Source organism: Schistocerca nitens, chromosome 4 (assembly GCF_023898315.1).
Source record: "Schistocerca nitens isolate TAMUIC-IGC-003100 chromosome 4, iqSchNite1.1, whole genome shotgun sequence".
NCBI classification, from domain to species: Eukaryota; Metazoa; Arthropoda; class Insecta; order Orthoptera; family Acrididae; genus Schistocerca; species Schistocerca nitens.
In genome coordinates, this window is record NC_064617.1 from 945,568,176 (window position 1) to 945,595,894 (window position 27,719).

A 27,719-nucleotide genomic window follows, 5' to 3' on the forward strand; every position below is an offset into this window, starting at 1 on the left:
GGTAATTTGTATCACAGGTTAATAGTAAGTCTCAGAACTGTTTCGCAGCCTGTCATATCATACTTCTTCCAGTTTCAACGGGCATCGTAGCAGCTCTCGAGGTACCATACAGGCAAACCGACCACTGACTTCCTCGACCACTACGCATTAAGCTCCTTATGCGAGGCGATATAATTAATTTTCCTCCTTGTTATAGTGCCTATATTAACGAATGTCCAATAGTACATTACTGATAAATGAAAAAAGAATTATAACCAATATCCTGACGCAAATACCAAAGTTGCATTGTTTAGAACCACCGCAGAATCATGACTGTAATCTGCTGACTATATATATATATATAAAAAAAAAAAACTGGTAGGACTCCAAGGGCGAGCATTGTTTTAGCGGTCCACATTATGAATTTCTCTTCCCAGGATAAGTAAGCATCTCTACACAGATGATGACACGAGGACATGTAGTAACACATACAATAATGTATTTTGGGTTCAAAGGCCATGCATAACTACAGATTTGAGAAAAAAATGATTTTCATCATTAATGATATTGTTTATGATTAAATGTTATTTTACGCATATACCTTATCGACAAAAGAACACTTCCTAGTAAAAATAAAAAGTAGAGGTTTTTTGTGTGTTGGCGACAGCAAGGAAATTCGGGCACCCTTTTAACCGACAATGACAAATATGTAAATAACCATGCCTATCCCCAGCTGAAATGGGTAAAAGTCATGAGAGGAATAAGAAGAATTTTAGTGAGGTAGATCTTATTACAGACAGCTATAGCTACAGTATTCCCTAAGAAAGAAACAGATAGAGGAGTGGCTTTTGTCGCAAGACACCTTGCTGTACACCATGAGATTGGTATTTAAGCACAGAGCCCATCGTCACTAGCAACTTATGCAGAGGATAAACAAATAAATGTATACATATGTTTACTACATAATAATACTTTGTACAAAAAAATGGTTCAAATGGCTCTGAGCACTATGGGACTCAACTGCTGAGGTCATTAGTCCCCTAGAACTTAGAACTAGTTAAACCTAACTAACCTAAGGACATCACAAACATCCATGCCTGAGGCAGGATTCGAACCTGCGACCGTAGCGGTCTTGCGGTTCCAGACTGCAGCGCCTTTAACCGCTACTTTGTACATCCAACAATAAAAATATACAGTATATATTAGGCAAATCCATATCAATTGATGTATGTGGAAATTTAAGAACCTATATGATATCAAAATTGATGTGGATGTGGAAAACAGTACCTCATGGCTACTTGAAACAAACTTCCTAGAGTATTTCCTAGTCTTGGCAGTTGATGGTTGGAGTGCTGACACATTACTTGCGTATCCAGTAATGCTGTCAACTCAGGTGTTATACATGGGGATCATATCAACCTGTACCACATCAAAAACAACCTGAAGATGATGCACTGCAGCGTTGAAACTGGTAGCGACAAAATAAATTAAAATCATAAGGACACTTGTATGTGTTTTTATTTGTCATGATAGTAAACGGCTGTCTGCTAAAAGGATGGACACACAAAAACTTGAGATCTGGTCACAACCTTGTCTATGTGAGCACCATAGGATACAACATCCACCCCGCATCTCAAGAAAAGATATCATGGGTACACATTACAGCTGCCAAACATTAAATGGCCACATATCCTGGTCACAATGGGCATTATTGTCAAGAAATGAAAATATGTAATGGGTGATCAGGGCACATACTCCATACTACAGTCTCTTATAATCTTTAAGATCATATTCAGAACTATTTGTGACCTGCACTCACTATACAAGAAAGGGTGGTCGTTTAGCATTTGACGGCTGTAACATGTACACACAACGACATGTGTGCAGGAGAAGTGGTACAGATATAGGATCCTACAATGCACCCACAGAGATGGTTATAATTAGATCTTAAATAGTTACCCTTGACATCATAGAAATTTTGTGGCTGACATCAAGTCACTTGATATACTGTTACGTATACAACTTATTGTTACGCTGCAGATGTCGATACACATACGTGTGTTTCTTTCTCTGTCACAACAGATGCCACTGACGACGTGCTATACCAAGAGAGCCGTCTTGAAATTAAATACTGTATTTTACTAGCAGTTAATGATGTACTGCTAGACGTCTTTTAGAAAACAGCATATTTACAAGCTCTGAAGCATGCAACATACAAGATTCTCATACAACAAATATATTTTCGTAATAAGAACGGGAAACTCTAGGAGAGCTTACTATGGAAAAAATGGTATGTTTATAGTGTGGATAAAAATGAATCGTAAAAATCAAGAAAATGTTTTTGTGTAAAAAATAATTTACTGCTCTTCACATTTTTGTACAGAAGTCACAGACTGTGAGGTATCAACATAGTCACTGGGATCAGGTGGACCATGTCCCTCTGCCCTGCCTTGTTAGCCGTGATAGGCGGCCTTGAGAGCAGCGAGAGCCCCAGGACCGGCCAGCAGTCCAGGGGCGGCGACAGCCGCAGGGGCAGCGTAGGCAGGGGCCACGGCAGCCACAGCAGGGGCGGCGACGACAGCGGGGGCGGCGTAGGTGGCGGCGGAGGCGGCGGCGAGGGCGGCGCCGTTGATGGCGGCGTCTCTGGCCCTCGTCTGGGCGACGGCCGTCAGGTGGGCGCCCCTGGCGGCGGCCACGTCAGGGGTGTCCAGGTTGTAGCCGCCGGGCCCGACGACGATGTTGGCGGGGCCGTAGGCGGCGAGGCCGGGGTGGATGCCGCCCACCAGGACAGGGGCGGGCTGCACGGCGGCAGCGAGGCCTGCGGCGTAGGCGGGGGCGGCGACGCCCGCCCCCAGGAAGCCGGGCTTGGCCAGGGCCACGGCCACGACAGCACTCAGGACGATCTGAAACCGAAAGACTATTGCTGCAGAACAGTACATCTGCGACTTATTTTCGTTCTTCGTGACATTTCAATCAACAGTTTAATCCCTACTCGCAAGATAAAACCTACGCATTCCCTAACAGTCTAAGACCCAAAGGTTTCTGCGCATATGCTGTCTTGCTTTTACAGAGGTATAAAATTATTCTCAGGAACTGATGACAACTTTTAGTTCCAACTTATTAATGTGGGGAGAAAGCTTTTATGTGACATGTCTGTTTTCTTATTTTGAGATGATTAACATTATGTTAAGAAGTGAGAAAAAAATGCCGTAACTGTAGTGATCGGTGACTAATGTTGTAACTGGTATACTGATACTTTGTGCATGACAAAATTGCTGTAACTAGATCGTATGAGTGATGTCGCTCGTACTTTTGGTAATCTTAAATTATCTGCAAAGAAGACACCCATTTTAAGAGTTATTTGTAGATTTTGTGTCACAGGAATGGCTCGTACCTAATAAACAAGACTAACCATGACAAATCTGAGCCGGCCGAAGTGGCCGTGCGGTTAAAGGCGCTGCAGTCTGGAACCGCAAGACCGCTACGGTCGCAGGTTCGAATCCTGCCTCGGGCATGGATGTTTGTGATGTCCTTAGGTTAGTTAGGTTTAACTAGTTCTAAGTTCTAGGGGACTAATGACCTCAGCAGTTGAGTCCCATAGTGCTCAGAGCCATTTGAACCATTTTTTGACAAATCTGATAAAACTGCTGTGACTATTTGTTGCTAAGTATATGATGGATCTCTTTATCACCTTTACTCACAACCTTTGTGAAAAAAGCACCAACTGACAACGAGCAGGCTAGAAAAAAGATGTGCTGAATTCTTACTTCATAGATATGAGTTGTTTCTTCCATGAAGTTTAGTTCTAAACTCCTTTACGTCACTAATTTGTCATACGTTACACTTCCTTATTCTTGAGCGTCTTACTCCCTGATAAATGCGTGGTACTCCACATATATAAGCTCCACATTTCCTTTCAGTTAGCTATCGATTCTATCCGAGTAGGAACATTTTACAGTTCTCGCATGTACAGCAACTGCTCTACAACATATAACTTTCAAATAGTCTTTTCCGTGTAGGTGTCCGTCAAATAAGTTACACAGGTGCACGAGTAACATAAAAGACTTCATACATTACAGCAACTTTGCAGTATTTCTGTTTCCGTTTGGATAACATTACAACACCACCTCTTTAATTGAAACCGTGAATATTTCGAAAATACGGACTTTTTCGTGTGAATCATTCAGGTATTCAGCGTATTTCTAGACGCTGTCCAAGAAAAACCACCGTTGTACTACCCCATGGTGAGTCACACTCACCAGACACTTCATGTTGGCGGTAGAGGTTTCTGGATAGCGTCTGCTGCTGTTACTGCTGCTGCTGCCGCTGGACTGTGCCGACGTCTGCAGATGACCTGTATATATACGCAGGAGGTCGGCGGCAGAGGTTCGTGAAAGTAGTGCAGCCCGACCTTCCGCTGCTCGGCCTGGACCACTGAATGACACCCAGCAGGTAATTGCGCTAGCGCACTCCTGGTGTGCAAGGCAGCTTCCTATAGCGTACCTGCCCTTGTCTCTAAAACCCGTATTCGACTCATACGGAAGGTTTAACAATATCTTATGAAACTCCAAGCATCTGAGTTAGGCTTGATTTCAGTGTCTACTAGGGATTCAAGTACATTATGCTGCACTTTCGGCTAGTATTCAACTGCCAATACCTTCAATTTATGTAGCGGACACGAGGTACGTTACTGTTATATCGTGTGGTTCAGTTTCAATCTCTCTAGTGCCAACGGTCTAGAATGTCTGAGCTACGCTTCTTCCCTAGAATCATAGTAGAAATGCATAACCTTGCGACATACCGAATGATAGAATACTAAATAAACAGACGAGGAAAGAAATCTATCGAAGACCTTTACCAGACAAAAGGACACGCCGCATAAAGAGGAAATGGCGATACCAGCCGTTGTCATTGACCAGTGACGTTACGAACACGCTACAAATCTCGTAAACATCATGGCAATTACAACGCCATAATATTTGAGACTTTTAAAAATATAATAAACAGTTTTGATTACGATAAATTCCTACATTAGGGAAAACCAGTTCGAATTACGGTAAGTTACATTACGTCACATTTATTGAATACGAGAAACAACTATCCTAAAATTGGTTGTACAGCTGTAATGGACATTACGATAAGCGATAAATTAACAGCGGCTAGTATCGAAAATAAACTTGAACTTTGCGGCTCAAGTGACCCAACCAGATAATCGCGTGCAGTAGCGCGCCATTCCCGGGATGCGGGGGGACATGCCAGCACTGGGTCGAGTCCACCCAGCAGAATAACGACGTGGGCCGATGTGCCGACCAGCCTGAGTGTGATTTTTTGAAGGTTTCTCACATTCCAATTGGTGAATATCGGGCGTATCCCCACACACTATTCGCTAGCAATACAGGGTGTTACAAAAAGGTACGGCCAAACTTTCAGCAAACATTCCTCACACACAAATAAAGAAAAGATGTTATGTGTACATGTGTCCGGAAACGCTTAATTTCCATGTTAGAGCTCATTTTAGTTTCGTCAGTATGTACTGTACTTCCTCGATTCACCGCCATGATTTCGTGCTGCTAGAACGTGTGCCTTTACAGGTACAACACAACATGTGGTTCATGCACGATGGAGCTCCTGCACATTTCAGTCGAAGTGTTCGTACGCTTCTCAACAACAGATTCGATGACCGATGGATTGGTAGAGGCGGACCAATTCCATGGCCTCCACGCTCTCCTGACCTCAACCCTCTTGACTTTCATTTATGGGGGCATTTGAAAGCTCTTGTCTACGCAACCCCGGTACCAAATGTAGAGACTCTTCATGCTCGTATTGTGGACGGCTGTGATACAATACGCCATTCTCCAGGGCTGCATCAGCGCATCAGGGATTCCATGCGACGGAGGGTGGATGCATGTATCCTCACTAACGGAGGACATTTGGAACATTTCCTGTAACAAAGTGTGTGAAGTCACGCTGGTACGTTCTGTTGCTGTGTGTTTCCATTCCATGATTAATGCGATTTGAAGAGAAGTAATCAAATGAGCTCTAACATGAAAAGTAAGCGTTTCCGTACACATGTCCACGTAACATATTTTCTTTCTTTATGTGTGAGGAATGTTTCCTGAAAGTTTGGCCGTACCTTTTTGTAGCACCATGAATAACACTACACATAGGACGATGGGATACACAAATTTGTCCTGTGGGGGAAAGTGCATCCTGTCACCCTCTTCTACCAACATTGCCAAACCCAATAATTAACTTGCCGACCCCGGCAAGATACTGGATGAAGGTCAGGAAAAAGAAGGAAGGAGCTGTTTGAATGAAGTGGCGACTACGATACGCAGTAGAAGGTATATATATATACGTATCAGAAGTAGGTCAAGAAGAGATTTTTCGTTATTTATTTCAAATGAAGCGAATCGAGTGTCTTAAAGGAGTTTTACATCTCCAGTAGAGACCGCGAAACATTGCACGAACTAAAAATAAAATATACAAGGCGAACCGGAAACCCATCGATAGACTTTCAGATGTTATTCAGTAATTTTGATACCAGGGACCCACGGTCTCCGTCGGCTAGTTACTGAGTAATAACGTAAAAATCATTAATTCCATTTGTTACCTCACTGAACTTTGTTTCTGTCAAAACCTTCACAAAAGTGAAACAAAACCTGTCATTTGTGGTTACCAAAACCTATAACGTAAAAGGAACAGTACAAGAAAACTTGGACGCAAAAGTATCACCATGTGGTTGACGTAGCTGTAAGGGTAGCTCATGATCCAGTCATGTGATAGATTTTAGATTCACATGAATGAATCTGGGCTAGAGAGCGCCGAAAGTAGCTTCCATCGTTTTCTACAGTTTTCGTTGTTGACAGACGTGAGGTCGTGTTTTGTCCAGCATTTGTAAATTTTTGAGTCCTGCATACGTAAGTGTTGTACAAAAAACAAAGCTGCTCGTAAATGCTGTTAATTCTTCAGTTACAAAATTTTATCGCAAGTAAGATTCATAATTGTTGATACTAATTATGTAATGTTTGGATATTTAAGCCACATTTCGTCGGTTATGCGCCATCTTGTACCTTAAAACAAAACACATGACGCACAAGAAACTCTTGAAGCACTCAGATAATGTGGTATTAGCAAATTAACCAAGTTTCGTTAGTGTCTTAAGAGTTTGCGATGTCTTAAAAATGGAAATTTGTGCTAATTTCCAGTAGCTTCAACTTAAAAAAATATTTCATTTGTAACCGGTTTTTGATAATTCTTCCGCTTAATTTATTTCACTTACTGGTTATTGGTGTGCAGTAGACTAATAATACGAGGGCTATCCACAAAGTACATTACGTTTTGGAATAAAAAATAAATAATGTATTGGAATTTTTTTTTATTATATACAGATGAAAGCCACACTTAAATACTACTTTTCTACATAGTTGCCATTTAAATTAAGGCACTTATCGTAGCGATGGACGGGCTTGGAAATTCCTTCGACGTAAAATCCGGCCGCATGCGCCTTCAGCCACGTGGTTACCTCTTCTTGAAGCTGTGCGTCGTCATCAAAATGCTGCATAGCCAACCACTTCTTTATTGCTGGGAATAAGTGGAAGTTGCTCGGTGCTAGGTCGGGACTGTACGGCGGATGAGTAAACAACTCCCTCTTAAAAGATTCGAGAACTTCACGAGTGGCATTTGCCGTGTGGGCCCGGGCGTTGTCGTGAATCAGCAAGACCTTTGAGCCCCACTTTCCCCTGCGCTTGTTTTGTATGGCTCTTCTGAGGTTGTGCAGAGTTTGGCAATACCTTTGAGAGTTTATTGTAGTGCCTCTTTCCAGGAAATCCACAAAAATCACACCTTTTCTGTCCCAAAAGAGGTAACCACGTAGTTGAAGGCGCAGGCGGCCGAATTTTACGTCGAAGGAATTTTTTTTTTAAATTCCAAAACGTAATGTACTTTGTGGATAGCCTTCATATAACAGACAAACGACTAAGTACAGTACTGACAAGATTTTGGTGGCAGGAACGATTTTAATGTTGAATAGCCTCTCTTTTCATAGTTATATGACCACGTTGTACCATGGAAATTTTTTTATTTTTTTTAACTTGGAAAATTCTTAATTTTCCGGAGAAATTTCTGTAATTTCAGAAAAATACTGCACGCACAAGAACTGAACGACGTACTTAAAAAGGAATATTAAAATGTATTACTTTTCTGTTACAGTTCTGGCTAGAGGCGGAAGTCTTGAAAGTGTTCCACGCTACAACACTCTCCCCTACTGAAAGCAAACGAACAGTAAAGTGAATAGTACTGTTGTCAGTACAACATACCGCGGGTGAAGGGAACAAGTTTGTTCCAAGTAAGATGCACAGCCCCCTATCTTCAGTGCAGTACATAATCAGAAGTAATTGGGGGAAGAAACCAAACGAAAGTAATAACTTTGTAAAGCATTGTCTTCGAACGTGGTTCTCCCATACCCAAATTCACAGAAGGTACCAATGAACTACCTCTGAAAGTTTGTCACTGGAGTACTACTGTAGTTTAACCCGTATATCATAAAGAAATTCGAACAGGAAAGAACAATAAACTTCAGCTATGCATTTCAAATGAACACTGCTATCACAGTTACTAATAAATATGATTGTGTCCTAAATATATCGAAATTCGTATCACTGTAGGAGTTCAACTATTTTTCGGAAAGAAAAAGAACCGAGAATCTTCAGAAAAAGCATTACAGCGTGGTGTGGACCATAATCACCGTCTTAATAATACAGTTAAAAAGATGCACTACGATAAAACCTTAGACAGTATTGGTCACTGGTCAGGCCGACGGTTTCTACCGCAAATTACTCTTGACCCGACTCTTGCTATGGCATTCAGTAGTAGTTCACCTGGTCCTGGAAGCGGCGGAGGAGGGAACAGATAGTAGAGGCAGTGAAACACTAGAATATGCCCAAGATGGAAGTGCATGTTGGGAGAAATAGTTAGGTAGGGACGAAACGATTAGCACAAGACAAGATGTGATATACCATGGCATCAAACCAGTCAAAAGATTGGCAACTTCCTTTTTTTTTTTAACAAAAGGAGAGGGAGAGGGAGAGGGAGAGAGATAGAGAGAGACCCTTGACGCGCGTCTACTCCAATTACGTCTTCACTAAGACATTCCAGTCTGGCTCAAGATGCCTGAATTGTCTCACATTTCATCCAACTGACGACTGTACCAAATCCTCTATACCCCTGTGTTCCCTCCCTGTGGTGGATCGAAGAACTTACCCATGACTCTTCGTTCAAAAAGGGAAATAAAATCAGTAGTTTCTCCAAATATATGAACCCGAACTTCAGTTCAGTACAGCTATTCTCAGTGCCCTGAACACCATGAGTTTGTTCCTTCCGACAGACTGTGTGGCTTAAGCCGCTGACTAAGACTGAAGAAGATCATTCACACCTATAGTGTTTGCCTAGATTTCAGGTACGATGAGTCTTCTGTAGTAACTGCTGTGAAATAACTGCTCTGAAGCACTTCAACCTTCCGACATTTTCACTCGATTGGTTTTCAATTACTGGTGGTTACTTTGTACTTGAATTACAGTACCATTCTTCTTTCCAGTGTTCATATTAGTAGTGTCAGTGACTGTCATCTTTATAGACTTCCATAAATTGTTTTGATATAAACCAGCTGATATTACTCTGGTAAAGCATCTGCTTTCTTATAAGGTATATCTAGTTTTTGCAACTTCTCTTCGTTCATTTTTCAACAATAACACCTGATATTCTTAATTCTCGAGAGCCTCACCATCAAAATGCAATGACCAACTTTCTCTTTGCATTGGTTTCTTCATTTCTTCTTTAAGAGCTCCTTTAATTGGAGATCTGTAAATACCAGATTGCGAAGACGTCTCAGTATCAACTCCACTTTCAGATAATACTTGCGGCTTTACTGGTTTATAACTATGAAGTTGTGAGTAATTGTTTTGCAGTCTTTCCTTTTTACTTGTGTTGTTCACCTAACTATTGGACTAATGATATTCGCTGTCAAAGTGTGATGTTAATGTACTTGAAGAAGTAGTAACAGTTCCAGTTTTTGTTATTGTGTTTGTTATTGTTGCAATGTTGATGTAGTCTGCAAGGATATATTTCTTGTTTTTGGTGGATGAATCATCGTGGGACTCGCAATCTTGTGCAACAAACATGGCCTTTGCTTTCAGTCTGAATATGGTATAACCATCTGTCGTCACTACACAGCTGTTCAACATTTCCTTTCGTAATGTTATAAATGTGTTCAGTTGATCATATCTTCCTCGTCTTACACATTCATCATAGATGTTTAATACCTTAGTCAGTTTTACCCCTATCACGTGAATCGACGATATCGCGAAATTTATTTTCTTTTGCCAAAAAATTGACACTTCCATCACAATTCCTTTTATACGCTCTTTCCTTTCTTTTATGGCTGTTAGAAGGAGCATATGACGACCAACAGTTTGTGTTTTGAGCGGTATCCCGTGAAAATATTAAAGTCAGTGTTCTTCTAGTACAACAATTATTTTTTGCAGTTTTACATGCGATTCTCTATCTTCTTCGTCTAGATTTTATGGTTACTTTTGGTGGTAAAAACAACTATTTTAAAATTCAGTGTTACTGAAAATTATACCTCAACGAAGGAACAGCTGAGCACTCAATTAACCATAACATGCCACACTCAATCATCACAAAATGACAGTCATGTCAACTGCACTCACAATGCGGCAGAGGAAAAAACACACATACTTCTGTTGTTTATGTTCCTTTGCTCCTGAAAGCAGCCGTTCTTCTCAGATTTCCTGATACTGACCAGCTCACCTATGTGTTAGGAAGAGAGAATAGGGAGTTACGAAACATAAGTGTTTCTTGAGTCATACTACTAGCTGCAATATTCATATATTACTACTTACATGAGTTTATCAACTTTGTGTTTGGGCGCGACCATTTTGAAAAGGTGAGCATAATTAAGCTCTTTATTCACTTTGATTGGGGGTGCATCGATTTATGACAGGGAATTAACTATTTTACAAAAATTAAAACAGTTATAATACTAACGCATCTACTGAACTTGATCAGAAAGTAGACAACTTTGACAAGCTTCCTCTGCCGAAAAACGTAGATTCTGTAGCGAGATAGGAAGCCTTATGTCCCACTTTGACATACAAATGGTTGAAAATTTAGAAAAATTCACAAAAATTAAATTTTTTTGAAAATGAATGTATTGATGTGACTTCATATAACAATTTGGTATTATAGTATGACATTCTGAAATACGACATTTTAAATGTCATTGAATCGAAGACACTGGGCCATTTCTGCGAGGGCGTGTTGGAAATCAATACCGTACAATTTTGGAAAGCAATTTTAATAAAACGAACTTTGTTCTTCATGTCTGTGTATTTATTTTTCAACTTAATCTCCATGGCGACGAAGATATTTCTCACAACGAGAAATCAGTTTATTGATACTGTCTCTGTAGAAAGTTTGTTTTCGTTGACGGAGCTACAACCTCACCTCTGCTCGCCCCACTTCGCCACTGCCAAATTCAAATCCTCGAAGGTATTATTTAAGTTTTGCAAACACTCCAAGCTCAGTCACATATGTTGAGTTTAGTACCACTATTTCCTTAATTACGAGCATCAGCAACATAACGTACCACATTACTGGTGGATATAGTCATCATCATACATGCCTTTTATTCTACTGTAGTGGTGCTGTTCCCTATGGGACCAAATTGATCACACTACTTAAGGTATCTGAAACTAACTTACGCTAAGAACAACACAACACACGCCCGAGAGAGGACTCGAACCTCAGACGGGTGCAGCCGCGCGACCTCGCAAGGCGCCTGAGACCACGCGGCTTCCCCGTGCGGCATTCTTCTGTGAATTTCAATTGGAGGTAAGTTTTCTGCGCTTTGAAAGTCGCGCCGACATAGTTGCCTTACACTCCTCTATCTTACACTTCAGAATCTTCCAGCGGCATAGTGTTGCAACTAACGTCAGAGGGGCTGGAAAGTCGACCGAGTTATAAACATGACACGTTATAAGCCAACCGATTTTGAGAACAGAACAAAAAATTCGAAGGCATGAAGGCATTACTTTTCAGTGTGTCCTAGCATATTACGTGTTGAGCAGTAAGCTCTTCCTTCCTGAGGCTTGCTTTTTTCCTTTTTTCCATTGTATTGGAAAATTGGGTCATTTTCGGTGGCGGGCTTCACAAGTGCCTTGCAGTGGTAAAGTTGCTACAAATTTTATGGCAGATTAATCGGATGCCTGTAAAGAGGACAGCCCAGGTTGTCAAACTGAAGGGAAATGTGAAAATTTGCGAAGTCCATCGTCTATTTAACCAGCTGCTACTTGTAAATTCTGTGTATATACTCCCATTCATTTTCTTGTTCCTTTGTCACTAATCCACGTGGGTCGGTATGGTTATTTAACGGATTTGGCATTGTTTGTTTAAGGGACGGCAAGATGGCCTTCCTCTCGCTATCCCGCTACCCCGCGTGGGGTGGAATTTCCGTAGGATTTCCGTACCAGTCCATGGGATGTGGGCTACCGCCAGAAACAACATTCCTGCTGGCCGGCATACCAGGGCTGATTGTTAACCCGCCAGGCGGATTCAATATGAGGCTTCACAGAAACGACGCTTGCCCGCACGCCTAAACGGGCGTGTTAATCGTTTGTGTAGATAATGAAATCAATAATTATGTACAACGGCTCTTTCGGGTGTGCAAGAGTCATTACCTTGTAAAATTGTTAAACGTTACCGGTTGTACAACTTCAGAGCAATGCACTAGCAAAAGCAACAATAACTGCACTTCAGATACGTTCGTGCGTGACGGATTGTCAAACCTCTGGGCACGGATTCGATTCCCGACTGGGTCGGGGAATTTTCTCCGCCCAGCGACTGCGTGTTGTGCTGTCCTCATCATCGTCGTATCATCCTCATCGACTGCAGGTCATCGAAGTGGCGTCAAATTGACGGGGGCCCTCGCCATACTATTAAATAAATAAATAAAGATACTTTCTTGACAAAAGTTACACTTTCACACACTCACAGGACGACTACAATATGAAGTCCAAACAGCTTTACTAACCAAATGTGTCGCTAAGGCTTTTCAAATCATGTTTCTTCACTGTTTCTTCACTCAATGCCTTTATTGTGAATGTTAATTCCGAGTGCAAAGCTTAACTCAACAGATAATATTGTGTACTTCTCACAAATACATTGTATTTTCTGCAATTCTTATTAAGGGATTCCCGAGACTTGGCAGATAAAGTTTTGATAAGCAACCCATGTCCGTAAAAGTACGGTTTGGATATAAAGTAAATTTGAAGATCGATCACTTTGAAATGTTTCGCATCGCGGTGGGCACATAGCGGAGACAATGAGCTCTAAGGCGTGTGTTCTACAGGAGCCCGTGGCGTGGGCAATGTTCAGAGTACTCGTCGTCGCCTCCTCTTCTACTTGTCGAAGAACGTCCTCTACAAAGTCGAGAACTCAGCGCGTCGCCAGTGGAGCGCAGAAGTCAACCCTCCTAGCTGCGAAGGTACTCGTCTCCCGCGGCCGTTGTTACAATCGGGTGAAAATGGTCTGTGATGTCAGAATTACAGGGGGGACTGACAACAGCCTCTTCTTCTCAGTTTCTGTGCGCATAGTGAAGCGGATATTTTATATCAAAATGGTACGTTTTGAGATAATGATTTCTTGTCAAAACCTTATCTAATGCGTCCCCTCTACAACCCCAATAAGCCAGTAATAGGAACTGTGTAGTTTATTATACATGAAGTTGAGCTTTCCTCTTATGATACGCGATCAGATTCCAATTTAACACTGTTCTGAATACACACTACATCACAGTAACAGTAAAGGAAAGAAAGTGTGATTAATGTACATTATTAGCACCATTTTGGGCTAATGCCTAGCATTTTGCTTCGAATTACTAAGAACTGACTTCTTGACTCAAGAAAGTAATTCAAACAACATCGTTATGACCTCATTACTTGTAACTAAATAAGGGGAATTTCAAAGATATTCAGTTTCCCGTGTACAAACAGTGTGAGAACTGCGCAGTACATCGACTTAAAACATTGGTCTGTAGAGTGGTATACACTTCATTAACAGGCACAGCTCATTTACAAGTACAGTCGTTTGATAAGAATGGATGGAAGCATTGCTGGTGTATTGGAGAGAATTCGCGACACTAGCAGAATCCTCAATTATTTATTCTTACAATAGATTTATACACAAAGCATTTTTAACATTGTGTACCACGTACACCACAACGGAGACCTGTATACCAGACCTGTAGTAGAGACTTGAGACAATGAATTAGAGGTAAAAACATTTGTCGAAGCATTAGACGTATTTCACCAAAACATCGGAGCGACGCTTGAGAACCTTTAGTCGTGGATGTCTCAAGTATGGGGCGTTCCACCTTCGACGTCATATAGGCTTTTCACAGGCCACTGTGTCGAAGAGGTATCATGATTACTCGGAATCTGGGAAACCGTCACCTCCAGGGTCCAGCGACATGGAATAAAATTATGACCGTAGTCCATACTCCTATGCCGGATTGCTATTGAAGGTAGACGATCGACAGGACACTAATTGACAGGCATATTCTACGCTGAAAGAGTCAGCAGGAATGCCATCCCAGATTCACGTTCTTCCTATACATTTCGGAAGTCATATTCCCCTCTCTCCGAGGTTATCTCAGTTTCAGACACGACGTAATGGTGTGCAATCTAGAATTGGCGATAGGTGAATCATTGAGCGAACGTGGACAAGACTGACTGGCCCGGTGAGGTGACAGCAAATGTCAGTGTCAATGATCAGGGATCATGAACAGGCTAGCCAGCATTGTAAAAAACGTGCGCCGCACCAGGACATTTATGGAATTCTCAAAAGTTTGCCGTCCAAGATTGAATACGATGTCTGACCTTGGTTACTGCCAGAGAGTCCCGCCAGTTTTTATAAAGTCGTGCAAATGTATACATACGTCATTCATATTAGGTGCATTGTGCTGCCACCTACTGCCAGGTACTCCATATCAGCGACCTCAGTAGTCATTAGACATCGTGAGAGAGCAGAATGGGGCGGTCCGCAGAACACACGGACTTCGAACGTGGTTAGTTGATTGGGCGTCACTTGTGTAATACGTCTGTAGGCGAGATTTACACACTCCTAAACTTACCTAGGCCCACTGTTTCGATTTGATAGTGTAAAGGAAACGTGAAGGGACACGTACACCACAAAAGCGTAGAGCCGACCTCGTCTGTTGTCTGACAGAGACCGCCGACAGTTGAGGAGGGTCGTTATGTGTAATAGGCAGACGTCTATCCAGAACATCACACAGGAATTCCAAACTGCATCAGTATCATCTGCTAGTACTATGACAGTTAGGTGGTAGGTGAGAAAACTTGGATCTCATACGCCACACATCACGCCGATAAATGCCATGTATGGAGCGTAAATATTGGACGACTTAACTGTGGGATAACGTTATGTGAAGTGACGAATCATGGTACACAATGTGGGGATCCGACGGCAGGGTGTGGGTATGGCGAATGCCCGGTGAACGTCATCTGCAAGGGTGTTTAGTACCAATAGTAAAGTTCGGTGGCATTGTGGTGTGGTCGTGGTTTTCATGGAGGGGGCTTGCAAACTTTGTTGTTTTGAGTGACACTATCACAGCACAGTCTACATTGATATTTTAAGCACCTTCTTGCTTCCCACTGTTGAAGAGCAATTCGAGAATGGCAATTGCATCTTTCAACACGATCGAGCACCTGTTCATAATGCACGGCCTCTGGTGGAGTGGTTATACGTCAATAACATCCCTGCAATGGACTGGCCTGCACCGAGGCCTGACCTGAATCCCACAGAACACTTCTGGGATGTTTTGGAACGCCGACTTCGTGCCAGGCCTCACCGACCGATATCGATACCTTCCCCCAGTGCAGCACTCCGAGAAGAATGAGCTACCATTCCCCAAGAAACCTACCAGCGCCTGACTGGACGTATGCCAGCGAGAATGGAAGGTGTTATCAGGGCTAAGAATGGGCCAACACCATACTGAATTCCAGCATTACCGATGGAGGGCGCCACGAACTTGTAAGTCATTTTCAGCCAGGTGTCCGTATACTTTTGATCATATAGTGTACAATTTGTTTAAAACACTATCATATTGAACAATCGCGTCATGAAAAAACTGAGGTAACTATTGTGACATTGGCTTTGAAAATTAACAATTTTAATCGAGAGATTGTAACAACTATAATCAGAATGCCGTCAATCACGTGCGTCAGAAAATAACGCACAAGAAATCTGATTTTTATACAAAATAAAGTGTTTATTTGTCTTAATTGTAAATATAGTTAAGAAATTGATTTTAGAACAAAACAACAGAGAAGAACAGGATATCTAGACAACCATGGAGAACAATAATATTAAAATATACCGATTCAGAGTGGGCAATCGCAAGTCTGAACTTTGCGGGTTAATTTTCGATTTGTCTTCATCTTACTTTACAATGCTGAAATCTGTGTAATTATTTGGTAAGTAAAAGCTGCTTTAATCTGAAACGTAATCTCACTCTCGCGCAACCTTGTGTTTGATAGATATTCCTGTGACCGGTCTGTACAGTAGACTGCCAACATTTATGGCTGTACTCTGTTAATTAAAAGGAACGTCAAACAGCCCGCAGTATTGGAGCCGGAGGCTGTGAAAGAAACCACCACCTGTGTCTTAGCGAATGAGTCATGTATGTACACCTGCTACTACGGTAGCGTGAGAACGGCTCCTGTGTCACTTCTTAGCGACCGTAGATTCACTACCTATAAGAACATAAATAAATGGTACACTACCGTTTGACATTCAGGAGAAGATTGTATCCAAATATCAGCTTTATAACTATCATAGTTTCAGAGATAGAAAAGATTGCTAAAAAAGCCAAAAACCTACACTTAGGAAACTAAATCCAGTTAGGAAATATAATAGTTTATCTTTTGGTATTATTTAAAAACATAAACAGAACTCTCAATGTGCAGAATTAGTTAATTGAGATTTTATATTAAAACTTTATTTATTTTTCGTTATCGTAGTATACGAGTAAAAATCAGACAAATTATTATTTGTGTCTAACATTGCTGTGGGAGCGAATGTGACTGAATGAGAGTGTGTACGTTGGACGTTCGTCACATTGTAATGTTGCATTATATACCGTCTTAAGTAACCTGCAAGAGTTACGCAAGCCTGTCGTGGTAAGATCTTGATTGAGAATTACCCACTTTGCTGATAACGTATGATTAGGTCTGAGTGCTGTTGTAACAGAGCAGCCAGAATTTCAGCTGGAGTATTGTCTGTATCTAAGCATATTTCCAAATTTATTGGCTTTTAGTTTTCGTTTATTAAACATTACTTTAATATATGCTTGTCAGAATTGACGCAAACGGTTCTGTATATAAGGATTGGTGCTGGCCAGTTTTGGCACAAGAATGATCAGGAGCGAGCATTCTGATTGGCAGCGAGTATGATCAGCCAATCAGAAGTGAGACGGTTCCCACTCGTTACCTGATAGTTATTCAGGGGGTGAGGTCACAAGAAAATAGTCCCTCATTAGCTTTGAACGCCGACGCTCATGTTACTAGTGCGAGTCAAAATAATGTGTAGAATGAATAGAATTTAGGAAAATTGAGTTCGTCGCGTTTGATACGTGCCGTGACTAACGCTGACGTAGTTATGGACAGTTTTGTGAAGTTTGGAAGTTTTAGAACTGTTTTGTTGGAACGGTATTCGCGTGAGAAAATTTGGTCTTCATAGTATCCGCGTGGCATCTTTTAGTAGTCAACCACTGAGCCTTTTTGGCCAGCAATTTCTATTTTAAAATCCACCAGAAGGACCAAATGTAATAACTCATGTTAGTGGTGGTATTAATGACTGTGGAAACGTTGTTTAACTCGGGTCAAATTTAGACAGATTTCTGGCTGCTGTGCGTGTGAAATGAGTGTATGAATTGTGAATTGGCGTAAATAACCAATAGTTTAAATGTGGACTTAATAGTACCCTTTCTTTGATTATAAGAACAAATAAACAATTTTGTGTATAAATTTCGGACAGTATTTTCCAGAAGTCCATCTATTATCTTACCGCCCGATGAATTTTTTACTGACTAATTTCTGCAGAACTTTTACTTCATTACTAGAGTTGCGCAGCCTCAGTAATTGTAGATATTAGATGATGTTCTTTTATCAACGCTGCTTTTACATCATCTTGTAAGTATATGAGTTCATTACTCTAAATCACTATATATCACTAAATTCAATAGCTTATGTGACGACACCAAAGAGCTGTATAGTACAAAAATTACGTGTTATAGCCATAATGAATAATCGTCAAACGGCTCCTAGTAGAACAAGGCTTTTATGAATGGACGGCGTGAAACAGTACGATCCCTGTAATATTTCCACGATAGGGAACGCTAGATCGCTTTGAAAAGAATGGGGAAATGCAACAGGGCGTCTCTCCGGCACTTCAGGGACACAAAGTGGAAGCCGTACACGAAATGGAACTCAATATCAATCTCATGGCCCTTAAAAAGTAAGCTGAAGTAGCCTTCTATTTTCTGAGCTGGTGATTCTAATCTCCATTCGGCTATCCTGATTTAGATTTTCCATGGCTTCCCTAAATTACTTCATGAAAATTGCGGGATGGTTCTTGTCATAAGGTAATTGTTGAGTAACTGTCCAGTCCTGGCAAACCGGCACGTATGTGGCGTAAGATGGTTTTTTGTCACACTTTTGTACCACGACGTGTCCATTACCTTCGTAATAGGGATCCACAGGTGAGTAAATGTACTACAACTGCTTCACCCGAATCACAGACCCGAATCGTAGTCACTGGACTATCTCTCACGGGACGTTCTGAGAGCTTCGGAAACTTCCGAATTCAGATCTTGAGGCTTGGCTGTTCACTCCCTGCTGTGAATTGTTTCAAGTAGAATAATAGTGATTACATGAAGACACAGTTCCAAATTTGACAGGAGCAACTCATATTCTTCGAACACTTGCGTGTGATACTTCGTCAAAAAATATACTCACCAACATACCATTTGCGTTATGTTTTTCCCAGCAGTTTTTGTTTCGATATATTGCCGTAATATTTTTGGAAACCAATGTAATTGGGAATATTGTACTTGGAGGATAGTGTACCCAGTAATGATTGATGTTTCCTCGTCGCTGTTTCAATGTAGTGAGTGACTTTTGCACTAGGGACTCTCGTAAGAAGTATACGGCATTTTCTACTGTTTTTGTTGTTGTGAAACATGAGGCAGAGTTTAACGAAGCGTTTGTAAGTACCACAAGTTCTACATTTTATATTTGGCCCGTAATATTTTGTTGTCTTCTATGTTCGAAAGAACCCTACACCCACACTACTGTGAGCACAGCATGATACTGCGGACCAGACCACAAAGCTCGTAATATTACGAACACAACAGCTTAGCGAAAACTCCCATGCCCATAGTATTACAGGCTTTCCAACACTGAAGTTAATGTAATATTACCGGCATGGTACTCAGAGTGTTAAGTGCTGTACAATACATTGAAGCTATTTCTTTTAGTTGTCAATAGGTTACACTTCAAAACTATTCGATTTGAAATTGATCTCTGATAACACTCGGGGCTCATTTTATTTTTGTGACTGATTATTAGTGCGTATCAGAGTAATAATGTAGCACATAGATTATTAAATGCAAGATTGACAAGATTTATCGCTTAGAAACATTACCATGAAGTACCTTGAAACAGGTTTTCACATTTGGAGAAACCTTACTTTACTGGGGAAATGTTTGTATTTTCAGAAAAAGACCGCAGTACATAATAAGTGAATGCCATAATTTAAAAAAGGAACTGGAGAATACACTAAATTTCAGTTCATGGTTGGCTTGGGGTGAATGTCTGAAAAGTGGTCCATGGTACAAAACTATAGGCTGCCTACCAGGATTAACTAGGGAGATCTGTCGGAAATGGGTCAACTGATCCCACTGACTACACTGATGCGTCAGAACCTGTGACTTTCTGTGCAAATAAGTGAAGAACAAAAAAAAGTTTCTTTTTTACCATCCATTTAGAATCACACTTTAACCTAACCATTCTTTCTACATTAAGTCGTACTAGGTTTTCTTAGTCGTCCAACGAAAATACCTCTTCCATGTGAAAATCTTCTTTATTTGGTACCCAAGTGCTTGTATGTACGGTATTTTCTGACAGACATATTGCATTACACCAGCAAGAGTCCCGGGAGCCGGCAGCAGGTCAGATGCGGCGACAGCAGCCTCAGTCGGGTCGACGACCAGTACCGAGACGGCGTTCAATTCAACGCCTATAGTTTTATTTTACATGTATACTTGATTGGTAAATGAGGTATAAAACCGTGTATGAAAACAAGATAATGGCAAAATTAATTAAAAACAGTTTATTTACAAGAGATTTGTACAACAGTCAGTAATACAATAGCCTCTTGAGCGGCGAAGGCGTTGAACAACCGCACATTTTGGCAGTCCTAGAGAAGAGCCTTCGTTGTGACAAGTTAACCATGGTAAGCAGCCTTGGCAGCCAGGAAGGCAGCCCCAGGACCACCGTAGACAGCGGGGGCGACGGCGGCGACGGCAGGAGCGGCGACCACGGCAGGGGCGGCGTAGGCGCCGTAGGCGGCGGCGGAGGCGGCGGCGAGGGCGGCGCCGTTAATGGCGGCGTCGCGGGCCCTCGTCTGGGCGACGGCGGCCAGGTGGGCGCCCCTGGCGGCGGCCACGTCAGGGGTGTCCAGGTTGTAGCCGCCGGGACCGACGACGATGTTGGCCGGGCCGTAGGCGGCGAGGCCGGGGTGGATGCCGCCCACATAGACAGGTGCGGGCTGGACGGCGGCAGCGAGGCCTGCGGCGTAGGCGGGGGCGGCGACGCCCGCCCCCAGGAAGCCGGGCTTGGCCAGGGCCACGGCCACGACAGCACTCAGGACGATCTGAAATAGAAACATTATTGTTGTACAATGCAAAATCTACCAATTATTTTCATTCTACTTTACATTTAAATCATCAGTTTATCCCTACTTGCAAGCTAAAAACTATACCTTCGCTAATAGCATAAAAACAAAGGTATGTTACTATATGTTGTCACTTTTTACAAAAAGACGAAATTTTTCTCAAACAGAGATGTCAGCAGTTCGCCCTAACTTGTTACGGTGCCGAGATTGCTGTGCTGATTCCTGCTATCCTGCCATGTGGTAACATTCTCATAAGTAGTGCAGTATTGGCATGTGAGAAGAGGTCTATAACTGCAGTGAGTAATCAGTAGTGTTTTCATAACTGTTGTAACACTGCTACTATGTGTATAAGATAATTGCTGTAACTAGCCCAAGTGAGTGTTCTCGATCATACTTTGCATCTCCGCCCCCGTTAGCTGAGTGGTCAGCGTGACGGAATGCCTCGCCAAGGGGCCCAAAGTTAGATTCCTGGCTGGGGTAGGAGATTTTCTCCGCTCAGGGACTGGGTGTTGAATTGTTGTCACCATCATTTCATCCCAATATCCGACGCACAAGTCGCCCTATGTGGCGTCGAATGCCGTAAGTACTAGGCCTCGGTGGCTGAACTTTCCCGAGTGGGGGACTCCAGACCCACAATGCCGTACGCTCATTTCCATACTTTTTGTAATCGTAAACGTTTTGCGCACAGCACACAGCTATTAAGTGTTATTTGCAAATTGTACATCACAGGAATAGCACACTATAAAAAGAGAGTAAGCAAACTTGATAAACTTGCGGTACATATGTACGACATTGATCTATTTACTTTATCGATATCTTTATTACCTTTCGTCACAAGCTTTTGTAAGATAAGTGCAAACTATAAGCAAGAAGACTTGATACTTTATGTGCTGAATTCTTACAAAAAATAGTTCAAATGGCTCTGAGCACTATGGGACTTAACTTCTGAGGTCATCAGTCCCCTAGAACGTAGAACTACTTAAACCTTACTAACCTGAGAACATCACACACATCCATGCCCGAGGCAGGATACGAACCTGCGACCGTAGCGGTCGCGCGGTTCCAGACTGTAGCGCCTAGAACCGCTCGGCCACTCCGGCCGGCTTGAATTGTTACAGATCCTAGGTATGATCTCTTTCTTTTGTGGAGTTTTATCCTGATCTGCTTTATCTCATTAATTTATCATACATTTCACTTTCTTATTCTTCACCCTCCTACTTTCTGAAAAATTCATAGTTCTGGATATTCTTCAGCATCCCTGCTACAAGGTGCTTGAGGTACTTGCAACTATGACGTTGTCTCAAAAAACTGTATTCTTGCATTTCATGACAAAGGCTGTTCTAGTAGGACCATTTTGCAGGAAATCACAGTCTCTGTAGGTACAACAACTACTCTGATGACACAAAATTTTTAAGTAGTTTTTTCTATGAAGTCTCCGTCAAGTAAGTTGCCCCGTTGCATCAGTAACATAACGATGCTTTGTTATTTACAATAACATTGCAACTGTTTCTCTTTCCTTTTGGATAGCCTTATCTTCGTCGTTCTGGCTTTTCAGAGATGAAAAATAAATGAACAGCCGTCCAAAGGTACTATCATGTTGAAACGTTGGGTTTAACTCATATAGAGTCATGTACTGGGACGCAGTATCGATACTATTCCGTTCTCAACGGTCTCTTCTGTAAGTCATCTACATGATCCAGTGCAGCTGTACAGCGAATTACAGTAGAAGACTACCTGATCCGCTGTAACCGAGACTGTTTCGAAAATATGAATTTATTTGTGAAAGTCAGGCAGGTCCTTAACGCATTCCGCAACGCAGTCCAAGAAACTCCACTGTTACAACACACCACGGTGAATCGCACTCACCAGGCACTTCATGTTGGTGGTAGAGGTTTCTAGATTGCGTCTGCTGCTGTTGCTGCTGCTGCTGCTCCTGCTGGACTGTGCCGACGTCTGCAGATGACCCGTATATATACGCAGGAGGTCGGCGGCAGAGGTTCGTGAAAGTAGTGCAGCCGACCTTCCGCTGCTCGGCCATAACCACTGAATGACGCCCAAGCCGGTAGTTGCGCTATCGCATTCCTGGTGTGCCAGACAGCTTCATATACCGTACACATGTTTATACCCTTATTCACTACACATGAGAGGCTCAAAAATATACTATGAACCCCCAAGCGTCTGACTTATCTTTGATACCAGTCGTTAATAGTAATTCAAGCACTTGGTGCAACACTTTCGGCCAGTATTCAACCGCTAATAGTTTCAATTATTGTACAGGACGAGCTAAGACGCTGCCCGATCGTAGGGTTCTGTTTCACACTCCGAGCATCCCCTGAAAATATGACCGCTGTGCCAATGATGAAGAACTAAATAAACGGGTGAGGGAAGAAGTCTAGCGAAGACCTTTACCAGATGAAGGAGCACGCTGGATAAAAGGGAAATTTCGAGACAAGATGATGGTATTGACCAAGTACGTATTGAAAATGCTAAAGACGTCTTTAGCAACACGGCAAGTGTAACGCACTTTGATTGGTGATCTTCTGAAGATTAAACAAAACATGCAGTTTTTATTACGAGAATTTCCTACATTAGGAAAAACTTATTCGATTTACAGTAACTAAAAACATATGAATAATTGAATACGAAAATATTTCTTGGATATAAAACGAATCATGTATCATAAATACTACTTCCACGGCAGTATGAATAAAAAAACAGCAGCTGGTATAGCAAAATACCAATGAGCTTTGTGGTTCAAGTGACCTGTCCGGATAGTCATGTGTGTTAGGGTTGCTCTGCCGGGATTTCCCATTCTTCCTGTTGAAATTATAAAGCCCAAACCACATTTAACTATATAAACGTTGCCACACAACTATACCAGCCTTGCATTTTATCAGTACTCCCAAATTTTCTACATGAAGCTGTTCACAAACGTTTAGCTTATGCTTGTTGTTTTTGTCTATCATTAATTTATCCATTCATCATCACCTCCATGAATTATGTCTCATTTCGGGAATGTTTTTACATCCGATTACATGTTATTGATCCTTATTGTGGATAGTTTAGGTAGTTATCTAGCTGTTTTGACAGATACAAAGAATAAAAGAAGAGTAGGAAGCAATGAAGAAAACCAAAGAAGGAAACAGCACTGCAACAGCTTGGGGCCCTATGCACGCTACTGCACATATTCACTAAAGGGTAGTGAACCCCCTGGGGTTTCCTTTCTCACAAATGATCACTTCTCTACCATAGCGCCTGGGTATCACAATTGACGGTGTTTATCACAGTATTTAGTTCCCTACAGACAATGGTTAGGTTACTGTTTACCAGTATCCATCCCTCTGTTCAAGATATCCCATAGGCCCCTCTATCAACCTGGTTACTGTTTACCAGTATCCACCTCTCTGTTCAAGATATCCCATAGTCCCCTCTATCAACCTACATCTCTGCTGATAGTGAAAATTCTCTACCAATACTTAAACAATATTACTTCTTTTTCATATGATGTCTGACTTTCATGATTTGCTAATCATATCCTCACCATATTCATTTACACTTCACTTAGACCTCCAATCACAATTTGGATATGTCCAACAAACTTTCATTACATCACTCTGTATCTATCGTCGAACCAGTACACATTGAATAATTGTGTGGTAGGTTCCTTAAAATATTTTTACCTCTTTGGCACATATGCCACTTTTAAGCTAACACAAACTCTTCTAAACTTATTGTTTTCTGAGCAGTTATATGTAACTTGACTCCTGACAGTATTTACAACAGAAGCTGAATTTACTTCCACACTGAGATCAAGAGCTATGTTGTCAGTGTTATTACCTTTCTATACCTGTGTTACTGAAGATACCAAAATATTTTTGTCCCCAACCCTCTCCTGTTCTTGTTTCCAGAAATGGTCTCTTTGATTTTTTCTACGTCTTCCTCATTCCTCCTACTACATTCCTGGAAAATCTGATCATAGCCACTCTCTACTTCACCTTTCTCTTGTTCATTCTCAGCAGCTTGTTTGTCAATGATTTTATCCAAGTATTCTGTATCTCAGTTTCTAATACTTTCTGAATCATTTTCGTTTATAAACATTTTAATTTTAACTTATTAAAATGTCAGGTCTATTCTTTTACCTGCCTCCTTCTTTGACTCGTCTATCTTTATGTTAACAGTTTCTATTTCCTGCGTCAGTTGTTTCTGCACGTCTCTCATTTTCTCTCATGATCTGGTAACAGCTTTTATCTACACACTCAGTTCTGTGGAACATAACCGAGTCTAACTGTTGCAAGCTTTCCCTAAAATTTTGAATAGTTAGATCGTTAATTGAACACACTATATTGGAGGATTGTTTTGCATTACCATATGGAGCTGTATCATGTAATGTAACTAGCTGTGCATCAAGATTAGACAGACCATTCTTAATGGGAAAAGTTTTTATTTGATTAAATTTATCTTGGTCTATGGAAACATTATCTATCAGAGTGCTGCTTTCCTGTACCACCCAAGTAGGAAAATCAGTAACTGGTGTCAACTTGAAAGAACCAAGTAATACTTCAAGGTCAAGCTTTCTATCAGACTCTTTCAGAAAATCTGCTTTGAAATCCCCACAAACAATAATTTGCTTTGCTCTGTGTGACAGATAGCACAACGAAGAACGCAAGTTTTTCAAAAATAGTTGACAATTTTCCAATGGAGACATACAGGGTTACAATTATAAAAGTGCCATTATTTAGTTTAAGCTCGGATGCACATGCTTCTATACGATGCTCTATGCAAAAATTTTTAGTTTCCACATTTTTCACATTATGACTGATTTTAACATATATGCAACTCCTCCTCTCTCCATAGTGTCTCTGCTTACATGTGCTGAAAGCTTATATCCATCTACATTTACCATTTCCGTACCTGTGACTACATGATGTTCAGACAGGCATCTATTCCACCCTCAGTTCCTAAATCTTCTAAGCAAACAAGAAGCTCATCTACTTTGTTTTTTAATGCTCTAATATTCTGATGCAATACATTAACATCATTTTTCACTATGCTTTTACGTGAAAATTATGACATACTAAAATTATTTTTCACTGTACTGTTATGACAATCCTGAGATATTTTCACATCTCTAGTATCTGCCTGAAAAAAAATGAAATGGCTCTGAGCACTATGGGACTTAACATCTATGGTCATCAGTCCCCTAGAACTTAGAACTACTTAAACCTAACTAAACTAAGGACAGCACACAACACCCAGCCATCACGAGGCAGAGAAAATCCCTGACCCCGCCGGGAATCGAACCCGGGAACCCGGGCGTGGGAAGCGAGAACGCTACCGCACGACCACGAGATGCGGGCAGTATCTGCCTGTCTGAACTTCTCATTAAGCTTAATTTCAATCATTGTAGGATGATTGGTCACAGATCTTAGCCTAAAAACGTACTCCCATGTGTTTCGGTGCCCCCCCCCCCCCCTTAAAGATTTTTCTATCATCCCAGCCAGTTTACCCTTCCCTTTCCTATAGAGATGGAGGCCATGTCTTGTGAAGTCCCACCTACCAATACCATCAACAGGAACCAAACCTATGCCTGACAAAGCAGCCACCCGAAGCAGCTGATCTAGCTCCATATTGACTGTCATGACAGAGCTGTTCAATTGGGGCCATCGTATCGCATCAAAGCAGGAACCAAGCCAACATTTTTATGGCTCGTTGCAGATGCTATTTTTACCAAGTCACACTCAATATTGCAGCCCTGATCCCTATCAATACTGTTTCCCACTCCACCCACCACCACAACATGATCCTGCTTTGTAAAAACCTTGCACAATGATCCTACATTCTCTATCTCTTGGCTAAGACGTGCACTGGGCTTGAAAATACTTGTGACCTGGCACCTGTCACCTAATTTTTCCTGCAAGATCTGGCCCACACCTCTTCAATGGCTACTACCTAACAACAGAACTTTCCTCCTACTTTCCACTTTTTTTGCAACAGTTTGTTTCCTAGTGAAAGACTGCTGAGTGCTGACTACACTTGAGCCTCGTCCTCAGCTGACTGAGGAATCTATTCTTTGTACCAATGATAAAACTGTCAGATACTGTTCTCTTTCTGTGACCCTGTTCCTTGCCACCACGTGCAACCTGTCTTCACCCTCCTCCCCCCCCCCCCCCCCCTTCCTAACCTTATCTGCTCCTCCGTAGCACTATCCAGTTCAGCCTGAAGCGCTCTAATCTCCAGTTTCTGTTCCGCTATTTTCCAATCCCTTGAACATATTTACCATCGTTTTGTGTGAGAGTATGTAATGTTCTGGGTGTGTTTATCAAGTGTAATGAAATGCGAAATAAAAGGTCCGGACTCAGGATTCGGTACCCAAAAATAAGATAAAAAAGGCAGACAAGGCTTTTTGTTGTAGCAGTTTCGCTAGGGTCAACTGTTCAGACTATAACTAATTGTGTTTCCCTCACAAACAAGAACATAATGCATAAAGTCGTTACTGTAGAATCTAAATTCATAAACAAATGCACAGATTCACGAAATGACGTGTAATTGCCACAATAATCATCATTGTTGAAAGGACAGTCCTAAGTAAGAAATGTCACATTAGAGTTTAAAGTTTTACCCTCAGGGATGAAAGTCAGGGAACAGCGATACGCACACGTACAGCTGGCAGTAATATCGTGTTCACAGTG

At 41.6% G+C, this 27,719-nt stretch overlaps 1 protein-coding gene across 12 annotated transcripts in view; it reads right to left on the reverse strand.

The window, feature by feature from the left end:
* LOC126253610 (cuticle protein 21.3-like) overlaps positions 1-27,719 on the reverse strand; it is a 112,473-nt gene that overhangs the window by 23,870 nt on the left and 60,884 nt on the right. For 3 of the 12 annotated variants that reach the window (XM_049955066.1, XM_049955064.1, XM_049955067.1), the window contains exon 2: positions 20,779-21,009. The exons of 2 other annotated variants lie outside the window; for them this stretch is intronic. In XM_049955066.1, coding sequence (XP_049811023.1) covers positions 20,779-21,009 — 231 coding nt within the window. Of the gene's footprint in view, positions 1-2,345; positions 2,883-4,238; positions 4,303-20,451; positions 21,010-22,896; positions 22,963-27,719 lie in introns of those variants that run through there. 7 more of the 12 variants (XM_049955072.1, XM_049955070.1, XM_049955074.1 and 4 more) reach the window with 5 other exon arrangements.